The sequence below is a fragment of the Triticum urartu genome, unplaced genomic scaffold (assembly GCF_003073215.2).
Source record: "Triticum urartu cultivar G1812 unplaced genomic scaffold, Tu2.1 TuUngrouped_contig_6021, whole genome shotgun sequence".
Taxonomy (NCBI): domain Eukaryota; kingdom Viridiplantae; phylum Streptophyta; class Magnoliopsida; order Poales; family Poaceae; genus Triticum; species Triticum urartu.
Genome location: NW_024116747.1, coordinates 1 through 12577, shown reverse-complemented (window position 1 = coordinate 12577; position 12577 = coordinate 1). Strand labels below are relative to the sequence as shown.

The window sequence follows — 12577 nt, the reverse complement described above, 5'->3', positions numbered from 1 at the left end:
GAGATTTACGGGTGCGGATTCGCTGCGGAGGTTCATCGCGTTATTAATTAGGATCCCGCAATAAGGGGACACGATCTCTGCTTTGATAGAACGTGCCAATAAAAACCACGCCTCGAAACATGGAACAGGAAACGGTTTGAAATAACGACCGGACAGACGTGATGTCATCTTGTAAAAAGTTGTCAACGGATGGGACTCGTGAAATATTATATTCCCTGCAGTCTTGTGTGGTACTTGTATTGCAGATCCGGACACCTTCGTTTTATCTGAAGACTATCTTGGAGTATTCGGAAAGTGGAACCCGCCTTGCAATGCCGAAGACAATCTGCGCGCCGGACACATCGTCATTGAAGCCTGATTCAGGGGCTACTGAGGGAGTCCTGGACTAAGGGGTCCTCGGGCGTCCGACCTCTTGGATATGGGCCGGACTGTTGGGCCGTGAAGATACGAAGACCGAAGACTCTACCCGTGTCCGGATGGGACTCTCCTTGGCGTGGAAGGCAAGCTTGGCGACCAACTATGGAGATTCCTTTCTCTGTAACCGACCTTGTGTAACCCTAGATCCCTCATGTGTCTATATAAACCGAAGGGCTAGGTCCGTAGATAGATCCGGATAACCATAATCATAGCCAAGCTAGACTTTTAGGGTTTAGCCATTACAATCTCGTGGTAGATCAACTCTTGTAATACTCATATTCATCAAGATCAATCAAGTAGGAAGTAGGGTATTACCTCCATAGAGAGGGCCCGAACCTGGGTAAACATTGTGTCCCCCGTCTCCTGTTACCATCGATCCTAGACGCACGGTTCGGGACCCCCTACCCGAGATTCGCCGGTTTTGACACCGACACCCATAGCACAAAATCTTACCCATCACCCGTACCCATACCCATCAACGGGTATAATTTGTCCCCATACCCGTCACCCGTCAGGGTAAATAGATACTTGCGGGTAAAATTACCCATATTTGCAACACATCTATTTGAGCATTACATAGTCACAAACAACTTATAATAATAATAATAATAATTTATAAAAAACAACACTTCATTTCGATTTACACACAAGAACCACACTTCATCGAACAATTGCACTCTAGAGCATTTGGATTTACACACGAGTATCCCTGCAGAAACTTTCCTGTGATAAATAACGCTGCTATTTTTCAGTATCTCTGAAGCTAAACGAACAACTCATCACTCTTGTTGCAGCAAAAGAATTCACGGTTCAGATAATCACTTTATACACGGAGTGCTCGTAGCCGTATCTTTGTGCAGAATAAAGAAATAGGTGGATGTCGTGGTAACAATCGCTGTACACACATAGTGCTCATCACCATTTCACTGCAGCAATGACCACGACATGATCCCTCTTTCTAAAACATCATGGGTCAGTTAAGACTTAAGAAGCTCGCACTGACACACAGAAAATCGTATTCATCACATCATCTATATCGTATTCATCACATCATCTATATACATCACGTCTACTCAGAAATCAATGCTCATCTACATGAATGCATCACATAATATATGTACAACAAATATCTCCAAACTGTAAGAACAGTGCTCGTAATCATAAAATCATAAAGAAAATCGATACTCACCTAGCTGAAACAGCCTTGCTCCTGTTCTTGTGCTTTGCGGCAGCAAATCGACCATTGCTAAGTAGGCTAGGGCGTCCCTGCTTCACGGACGTCTTGGACATATTGCTGCGATGGTGCTGCACCTTGGACCCCGGAGCATGAGGTGGAAGACCTTGACGTGGGCCGGGGAGTTGGCTCTTTCCCGGCGCACGAAGGCGGAAGGCACCATACGATGATAGGGTTGGGCTTGGGCTCGGGGTGGCGTGTTGTGCTCCTGGCTGTGGTGGTCGCCGAGCTGCAGCTCCTCGCGGTTCCCATCCACGCGCGAGCTATCATCATCGTCCGCTGGGTCTATGGTGGTGGCGCGAGGCAACAAGCGGCTGGAGGCGATGGCGCTAGCGGCCGGCAGTGAGAGCCGAGAGCCCGAGAAGATGAGATCGATCTATTCTGCTGGGTTGGTTGATCTGAAGAAGGAAGCTCTTAGCTTATCTAAGCTGATTAATAACTTTCAATTGGCTAAGATTAGTCGGTCGGCGAATGTGGTGGCTCATTTCATAGCAAAGTTTAGTTTTGACAATAGATCCGATGGTATTTTTATTAATGATGTTCCGCCCTGTGTGGTGAATTTTGTATCGAATGATTGTAAGTTTACTGGTTGATTAATTAATATAAGGTGATGTTAAAAAAAGGGAAATGTAAGAGAAAAAAGGATGCCCTGTCGACTGCCTCCCCGCGCCGGCTGTTGTAGTCAAGGTAGGCCCAAGCAGTCAGAATTGCTATTAAACCGAGCAAAACGCCGAACCAGTGCTACGTGTATGTGCATACGAGCTCCAAAAGTGATGGTTTTGCGTCGTTTTAATCATGGATGATAGTACTATGTGTTAGCCTAGCTCCAAACGTGGTAGTTTTGCGTAATTTACTTCACCTGCCACGCCTGTAGGCGGTTGCAAGCTGGCTTCAATGAAATGAAGTTGTTATCGCATAAGTACAAAGTATGAGCGGGACGCCCTAGTCAAGTGAACGTCAACGCATACAATTTTCCTACACAACCACCATCCACTCTTGGTTTTCTATGAGCAACGGTCCAAAAATATAGATTTAAATTTGGAGCAGGCACCAAGGTCTGGACAGAGACCTGAAAAGTCTTCGAGGGGTGGACGTTGTGTCCCAACCAACAGAGTCGCGCGCGATCGCGAGGTACATCCTGCGCAAGTATAGGACGCCGGGGTCGCCGGACCTGCTGGGAGAGAACGGCGGCGCCAAGGGGGCGGCAATGGTGGACGTGTGGACGGAGGTGGAAGCGCAGCAGTACCACCCGGCCATCTCGCCCGTGGTGTTCGAGTGCATCATCTTCCCCGTCATGCGCGGCGCCGCCACGGACCAGAAGGTCGTCGACGAGAGCCTGGAGCGGCTGAGGGGGGTGCTGGGGACGTACGAGGAGCGGCTGTCCGAGAGCAGGTACCTGGCCGGGGACTCCTTCAGCTTCGCGGACCTCAACCACTTCCCCTTCACCTTCTACTTCATGGCCACCCCGTACGCGGCCCTCTTCGACGAGTACCCCAGGGTGAAGGCCTGGTGGGAGGACCTCATGGCCAGACCTTCGGTCAAGAGGGTCTGCGCCAATATGCCCACCAAGTTCTAGTTCCATCACGTTGTGTCATTGTGTGTGTGTCGGAGTGAATTTGCTGTGGAATAAACGAACGAATGAATGTTATGTATTGATCATGCCGAATAGGTTTTGTTTTGGTAAACTTCTTCTGGGCAAGCACACAGAGTTGTGGAGCATGTTGTCATGATTGTGATTCTATGTCTGAATATGTCTGAATATGTTAAGAGACTAGATCATTGATGGCGTGCGTTGCCGCGCCTGTCTATTTGTACAATGAAATGGTAGAAATTTTGGTAAATACATGGCCATATGAAATAATTGAACTTGCCTAAACATAACCATACATTAGTTGGTAGTACAAGGAAATCTTATATAAATATATATACATACACTCGGTAAAAGCAAGGTCACATATAAATTGACTAGGTATAACAGTATACACAACAATTTAGATAGTAAATACAACTAATCGGTATAGATAATAGGCAATAAGAAATAGATTGTTTTCATGGTGCATAAATGAAATCTTCAAATGCCTCTACCGAAGAGCCACCATGTTCGGAAACAAAAAAGAATTATGTCAGCCTAATGCACCTGGCTATTTCTTGTGAAGGGCACACATTCATAGGACAACAGTCCTAACAAGGATTAAATTAGTTGCAATACCAAATAATGATATATTAAATACTACTCCCTCCATCTTATAATGTAAGACGTTTTTGACACTATATTCATTATGGGACGGAGGGAGTACCATACAAGCAGCATCGGGGATATGTTGTAATCATATTGTTCTTTTTTGTTTGCTTGTTTTGTTAAAGAGCAACCAGGCTGAAAGATATATGTAAGAAAGGGACTGGGATCAGGTGACTTGCCCACTGGCAGTCACGCCGTAACATGCGGCTATCAATCCAACGTCCATTCAATATCCAATGAAAGGGATTGATCCATGAGAAACCAGCCAACAGTTGGCAATTTTTACGCGCACAATTGTAATTTTACGTGTACATGCAACAAGCTACTGTATGCACTAAGTGCTCTCCACGGTACAAATACATTTAGAATAATTACTAGTACTCACTCCGTCTCAAAATTCTTGTCTTAAATTAGTCTAGATAAGAATGTATCTAATACTAAAACATGACTTGATACATCCGTATTTAGACAAATATAAGACAAGAATTTTGAAATGAAGGGAGTAGTAATTAAGAATAAATTTTAATAGCAACAACTAGACTAAACGTACACATGCCCTATGATTAACAAGTTCTATATATTATATTGCAAAGTTTTTTATACTATATTTAAACCGGTTCATTTTTAACAAGTTTAATTATTAAAAAACTAAACTAAAACTAAACGAGGTACCAGACAGTGACCTCGTTCGCATGAACGTCGTGGTTGGTAGCACATTGGTCGCTGTTCGCGCCGTTGCTATTGCCGTCGGAGGGCGGCGGCGGCACCGCGCAGATGTCTCCGCGGTGGTCCGGGACCGGCCCTTTGCCCAGGCTAGCGCGAGGTCCGGTCCGACACCACCCACTCTGACATGATGTCTTACGCCGTGCCGAACGTGGTCCGGCACTCGTGTTCATGTTGAACGCCCCGAGAGGGTGGTCCGCCTTCACCTCCTCGACGCGACCAATTCCGACAACGCGGTACCACGGTGGTGACACCAACTCCTGCTTGACGTAGCTGAGAGGCAACGATAGTGACTCCCACTTGACGAAATGGAGAGGCAGCGACGGCGGCCGTAATAGGGTTCTCGGTCACATGCCTTAAATAGCGGGGCAAGCGGGCCAACACCGCTTCACTGCAGCGCAACACCTAAAGTAGGGTTCTTGGTCACGTCGGTCTGACCGGCATCCATGTCGTCGAGGGGTGTCCGCTCTGGAGCGGGAAGATTGGCATGAATGCGCAGCTACCGTTGGAGACCCATATTTTTGTACTTCTTGTATGAATTTGCACGACGACAGCTGGCTATCCGTCTGGTACCTCGCTTAGTTTTTGTTTATTTTTTTAAAAATAGTTGAACTTCTTAAAAATCATCTTATTTAAATGTAACATATAAAACTTGTTAAAAACAGCCTCCCTCCCTGCTGCGCAGCACGAGCGCCTCCTCCACTACCTCGGCGATGATGGCGGTGACTCCGAGTCGCGCAGCACGGCGGTCGACGGGGTGGTAGTGGAGCAAGCGCGGGGATACTGGTGCAACGTGAAATGTCGGACTAGTTAAAAATTGCCCCTATTTGAATGTAATATAAAAAACTTTGCAATATATTCCCTCCGCCCGAAAATACTTGTCGGGGAAATGGATTTATCTAGACGCATTTTAGTTCTAGACACGTCCACTTTTATCCATTTCCGTGACAAGTAATTCCGGACGGAGGGAGTAATATATAGAACTCGTTAAAAATAGGGCATTCGTCCATTCAGTCTAGCTTTGCTATTTACTACTAGTAATTATTCTAAATGTATTTGCAATGTGAAGATCACTTAGTGCATAGCTTGTTGTATGTACATAAAACTACAAGTATGGGCGTCTCTATGCTAAAAACTGCTAAGTGCTGGCTTGTTTTCCCTTAAATCAATCCCCTCCATTGAATGCAAAATCAACGCTGGATTGGCGGCCGCATGTTACGGCGTGACTGCCAGTGGGCAAGTCACCTGATCCCAGTCCGTAAGAAAGTGGCAGACCAGCAATTCCATTTATACATGAAAAAGGCTTACATTTATACATTGTGAGCTTCAAGGAGGGCAGAGCAGTTTCCAGTAAAGGAGGGCCATGATTGCTAGCTTGAAGGAGAGAAAGAGCGGTTTCAAGCAGGCGAGGCCTCCTGAATCTGGCACGCGCTGGATTGGATTGCCTCGACCCGGATTCCGCTCCTCGGTCGCTGGGATCGACTGGATGGACTCGATTCCATCCCTCACCCCGTCTTCAATGGATGGAACCGGCTGCTCCTCTCCGGTCGCTGGGAAGGCTCGATCAGGATTGGGCGAGTGTATAAATCGGACTGGAATTGATGCGGTCTCGATCCCATCCCTCGCCCCGTCTTCAATGGATGGAATTGGCCGCACCAGCTGCTCCTCTCCTCCGGTCGCTGGGAGAGAACGGCGGAGCCGAGGAGGCGGCGATGGTGGACGTGTGGATGGAGGTGGGGGCGCAGCAGGGGGCTTTGCACGAGTACAAACCTCCGCCACGTATAACTGATGTTCAAAAACCGACCGATTCAGCGATTTATCGGCCGATTAATCGCTACTCGGGGTGACTGCTAAGATTAGGCCATATCTTCACCATTAATCTGTTGGGGTGATTTATCACAAATATTTTGATTAATGTGGTTGCACGAAACCTCAAAATGGGCCTCCCTTCCCCCGCACATCACATAATGTTGTCCCTCGATAGGGTTTGGGGTCCTGTCCACACTGCCGCCATGTTCCTGATCCACACTGACATCGCCATGTTCCCGATCCACACTGCCGCCACCACCCTGCTTGCCTCCAGCGGCCGGACCTAGCACCACCGAAGCTGCCCGCCCTCTGGATCTTCTCCTCCTCTTCCCTAATAGCCCAACCACCTTCGCCCTCGTCATCTCTCCATCTCTTCACAGCAGGCTGAGTAGAAACGCCTAAGCTGATGTTTGGTTGTACGACTGTTCTACGTAGATGCAAAGTGTTGTTGTCTGGTAACATACAAGACCTGTGGTCTCGTAACATCTTGTTCGAGTGGTGAGGTTGTCAACACACGCAGAGAGTCTTATACGCAGAACATTACCATAGGTGCATGATAGTCATACGTGGTTAAAACCATAGTCATACACGACAGTCTTAAATGTGGTACATTAACAATCGAACGAAAAAGTAAACTAGCACGCAACATCAAAGATAACACCCTAACGGTCCAGGGCAAACGCTTCCTCGTGCGGCTTGCACTTGACCATCACCTCTATGTCATTGGTGTCGAAGACGATCACCTTGAAGACGCCAACAGTCACCACCTTGAAGGTCATGAGGTACCTGATCTTCAGGCCATGATCTACGACGGAGTGGGGCACCCTTTATCAATGGTGAACCTATCGTTAATGGATCATAATGTGATTTTATAAGCAGGCCGATGTTCATCATCATCACGACCTCCAGTTGGACGGTGGCATGTGCTTCGTGAAGCCAGTGGGCATTGGCAGGCACTTGATACGTCTCCGACGTATCTATAATTTATGAAGTATTCATGCCATGTTTGCAACAATTTTATATGGTTTGGGTGTTATTTTATATGATTTAAATGGAACTAAACTGGACTGACACAGTTTTCAGCAGAACTACCTTGGTGTTGTTTTTTGCGCAGAAATCAAAGTTCTCCAAATGCAGCGAAACTTTTTGATGATTTTTTTGAAAGAAAAGAGGCATTAGAGGCTTCGTGGGAGGGCCAGAAGAGCCATAAGGGGCCCACTAGGCACCAGGGCGCGCCAGGTGGGGCTGGCTCGCCATGGTACCTAGTGGGCCCCTCGTGGCCCATCTTCGTATGATTCTAACGCTGAAAAATCCTATATATAAACCCCCAGAAATAACCCTAGATTAGAAGTTCCGCCGCCGCAAGCCTCTGTAGCCACAAAAAACCAATCTGGACCCTGTTCCAGCACCCTGCTGAAGGAAATATGCCCTAGAGGCAATAATAAAGTTGTTATTTATATTTCCTTATATCATGATAAATGTTTATTATTCATGCTAGAATTGTATTAACCGGAAATTTAGTACATGTGTGAATACATAGACAAACAGAGTGTCCCTAGTATGCCTCTACTTGACTAGCTCGTTAATCAAAGATGGTTAAGTTTCCTAGCCATAGACATGTGTTGTCATTTGCTAATCGGGATCACATCATTAGAGAATGATGTGATGGACAAGACCCATCCATTAGCTTAGCACTATGATCGTTTAGTTTATTACTATTGCTTTCTTCATGACTTATACATGTTCCTATGACTATGAGATTATGAAACTCCCGGATACCAGAGGAACACTTAGTGTGCTATCAAACGTCACAACGTAACTGGGTGATTATAAAGATGCTCTACAGGTGTCTCCGATGGTGTTTGTTGAGTTGGCATAGATCGAGATTAGGATTTGTCACTCCGATTGTCAGAGAGGTATCTCTAGGCCCTCTCGGTAATGCACATCACGACAAGACTTGCAAGCAATGTGACTAATGAGTTAGTTGCGGGACGTTGCATTATGGAACGAGTAAAGAGACCTGCCGGTAACGATATTGAACTAGGTATGATGATACGGACGATCGAATCTTGGGCATGTAACATACCGATGACAAAGGGAACAACGTATGTTGTTGTGCGGTTTGACCGATAAAGATCTTCGTAGAATATGTAGGAGCCAATATGAGCATCCAGGTTCCACTATTGGTTATTGACTGGAGATGTGTCTCGGTCATGTCTACATAGTTCTCGAACCCGTAGGGTACGCATGCTTAACGTTCGATGATGATTCGTATTATGAGTTTATGTGATTTGATGTACTGAAGGTTGTTCGGAGTCCCGGATGAGATCACGGACATGACGAGGAGTCTCGAAATGGTCAAGATATAAAGATTCATATATTGGAAGGCTACATTCAGACACCGGAATGGTTCGGGTCGTTTCGGAGTACCGGGGGTTACCGACCCCCCAGGGAAGTTATTGGGCCTCATGGGCCTAGTGGTGGAAGGGAGGAGGCAGACCAAGGTGTTGCAAGCGCCCCCTATCCCATACCGAATTGGACTAGGGCTAAGGGGGCCGGCCCCCCTTTCCTTCTCTCCTCCCTCTCCTTCCCCCCTTCTCCTTGTGGAAGTAGGAAAGGGGAGGGGCGAATCCTACTTGGAGTAGGACTCCCCCCTTGGGTGCGCCTCCTCCTGGACGACCTCCTTCTCCCTCCCTCCTTTATATACGTGGGGAGGGGGGCACCCAAAGGCACAACACACAAGTTGATCTTTAGCCGTGTGTGGTGCCCCCCTCCATGGTTTTCCACCTCAGTCATATTGTTGTAGTGCTTAGGCGAAGCCCTGTGTCGGTAACTTCATCATCACCGTCAACACGCCGTCGTGCTAACGCAACTCACCCTTGGCCTCAGTTGGATCAAGAGTACGAGGGACGTCACCAAGCTGAACATGTGCAGATCGTGAAGGTGTCGTGCGTTCGGTACTTGATCAGTTGGATCGCGAAGACGTTCGACTACATCAACCGCGTTACTTAACGCTTACACTTTCGGTCTACGAGGGTACGTAGACACACTCTCCCCTCTCGTTGCTACGCATCTCCTAGATAGATCTTGCGTGATCGTAGGATTTTTTTTTTGAAATATTGCGTTCCCTAACAGTGGCATCTGAGCCAGGTCTATGCGTAGATGTTATATGCACGAGTAAAACACAAAGAGTTGTGGGCAATAATAGTCATACTGCTTACCAGCATGTCATACTTTGATTTGGCGGTATTGTTGGATGAAGCAGCCCAGACTGACATTACATGACTGCATTCATGAGACTGGTTCTACCGATGTGCTTCGCACACAGGTGGCTAGTGGGTGTCTGTTTCTCCAGCTTTAGTTGAATCGAGTGTGACTACGCCCGGTCCTTGTTGAAGGTTAAAACAGCACACTTGAAGAAAAATTGTTTTGGTTTTGATGCGTAGGTAAGAACGGTTCTTGCTAGAAGCCCGTAGCAGCCACGTAAAACTTGCAACAACAAAGTAGAGGATGTCTAACTTGTTTTTGCAGGGCTTGCTGTGATGTGATATGGTCAAGACGTGATGATATATAAATTGTTGTATGAGTTGGTCATGTTTTGTAAAAGTTGTGGGCAACTGGCAGGAGCCATATGGTTGTCGCTTTATTGTATGAAATGCAATCGCCATGTTATTGCTCTACTTTATCACTAAGCGGTGGCGATAGTCGTAGAAGCAATAGTTGGCGAGATGACAACGATGCTACGAGGGAGATCAAGGTGTCAAGCCGGTGACGATGGTGATCATGATGGTGCTTTGGAGATGGAGATCAAAGGCACAAGATGATGATGGCCATATCATATCACTTATATTGATTGCATGTGATGTTTATCCTTTATGCATCTTATTTTGCTTAGTACGGCGGTAGCATAAGATGATCTCTCACTAAATTTCAAGGTATAAATGTTCTCCCTGAGTATGCACCATTGCGACAGTTCTTCATGCTGAGACACCACATGATGATCGGGTGTGATAAGCTCTATGTTCACATACAACGGGTGCAAGCTAGTTTTGCACATGCAGAATACTCGGGTTAAACTTGACGAGCCTAGCATATGCAGATATGGCCTCGGAACACTGAGACCGAAAGGTCGAACGTGAATCATATAGTAGATATGATCCAACATAGTGATGTTCACCATTGAAAGCTACTCCATCTCACGTGATGATCGAACATGGTTTAGTTGATATGGATCATGTGATCATTTAGATGACTAGAGGGATGTCTATCTAAGTGGGAGTTCTTAAGTAATATGATTAACTGAACTTAAATTTATCATGGACTTAGTCCTGATAGTATTTGCATATCTATGTTGTAGATCAGTTGCTCACGTATAGCTTCCTCATTTTATTTATCATATGTTCCTAGAGAAAACTATGTTGAAAGATGATAGTAGCAATGATGCGGACTAGGTCTGTGATCTGAGGATTATCCTCATTGCTGCACAGAAGAATTATGTCCTTGATGCACCGCTAGGTGATGGACCGATTGCAGGAGCAGATGTAGACGTTATGAACGTTCGGCAAGCTCGATATGATAACTACTTGATAGTTTAGTGTGCCATGCTTTACGGCTTAACCGGGACTTCAAAAATGTTTTGAACATCACAAAGCATATAAGATGTTCCAAGAGCTGAAATTGGTATCTCAGACTCATGCCCGAGTTGAGAGGTATGAGACCTCTGACAAGTACTTTGCCTACAAGATGGAGGAGAATAGCTCAACTAGTGAGCATGTGCTCAGATTGTCTAAGTACTACAATCGCTTGAATCATGTGGGAGTTAATCTTCCAGATAAAATAGTGATTGATAGAGTTCTCTAGTCACTATCACCAAGCTACTGGAACTTCGTGATGAACTATAATATGCAAGGGATGACGAAAACGATTCCCAAGCTCTTCCTGATGCTGAAATCGACGAAGGTAGAAATCAAGAAAAGCATCAAATGTTGATGGTTGACAAGACCACTAGTTTCAAGTAAAAGGGCAAGGGAAAGAAAGGGAACTTGAAAAAGAATGGAAAGCAAGTTGCCACTCCCATGAAGAAGCCCAAAGCTAGACCCAAGCCTGAAACTATGTGCTTCTACTACACTGGAAGCGGAACTGCCCCAAATACTTGGCAGATAAGAAGGATGGCAAAGTGAACAAAAGTATATATGATATACATATTATTGATGCGTACTTTACTAGTGTTCATTGTAGCCCCTGGGTATTTGATATTGGTTCAGTTGCTATGATTAGTAAATCGAAACAGGAGTTACAAAATGAACAAAGACTAGTTGAGGGCAAGGTGACGATGTGTGTTGGAAGTGATTCCAAGGTTGATAAGATCACCATCGCACACTCCCTTTACCTTCGGGATTAGTGTTGAACCTAAAATAAATGTTATTTGGTGTTTGCGTTGAGCATAATATGATTGGATCATGTTTATTGCACTACAGTTATTCATTTAAGTCAAAGACTAATTGTTATTCTGTTTACATGAATAAAACCTTCTGTGGTCATACACCCAAGGTGAATGGTTTATTGAATCTCGATCGTAGTGATACACATATTCATAATATTGATGCCAAAAGATGCAAAGTTGATAATGATAGTGCAACATATTTGTGGCACTGCCGTTTAGGTCATATTGGTGTAAAGCGCATGAAGAAACTCCATGTTGATGGGCTTTTGGAATCACTTGATTATGAATCACTTGATGCTTGTGAACCATGCCTCATGGGCAAGATGACCAAGACTCCATTCTCCGGAAACAATGGAGCAAGCAACTGACTTATTGGAAATAATACATACTGATGTATGCGATCCGATGAGTCTGAAGGCTAGCGACGGGTATCGTTATTTTCTGACCTTGATAGATGATTTGAGCAGATATGGGTATATCTACTTAATGAAACGCAAGTCTGAAACATTTGGGAAGGTTCAAAGAATATCGGAGTGAAGTGGAGAATCATCGTAAACAAGAAACTAAAGTTTCTACGATCTGATCGTGGAGGCGAATATTTGAGTTGCGAGTTTGGCCTTCATATAAAACAATGTGAAATAGTTTCACAACTCACGCCACCTGGAACACCACTGCGTAATGGTGTGTCCGAACGTCGTAACCGTACTTTATT

The 12577-nt window shown here is 45.5% G+C and overlaps 1 protein-coding gene across 1 annotated transcript; it reads left to right on the top strand.

The window, feature by feature from the left end:
- The first annotated feature begins 1869 nt into the window (after positions 1-1869).
- Positions 1870-3317, top strand: LOC125530038 (glutathione S-transferase 1-like). The gene has a single exon (XM_048694439.1). The coding sequence runs from the start codon at positions 2859-2861 to the stop codon at positions 3225-3227; it is 369 nt and encodes a 122-aa protein (XP_048550396.1). The 5' UTR covers positions 1870-2858; the 3' UTR covers positions 3228-3317.
- The last annotated feature ends 9260 nt before the right edge of the window (positions 3318-12577 follow it).

What these genes read in the sequence shown, in the direction of transcription:
- LOC125530038 (XM_048694439.1), top strand. Translation starts at nt 2,859, where the DNA reads ATGGTGGACGTGTGGACGGAGGTGGAAGCGCAGCAGTACCACCCGGCC.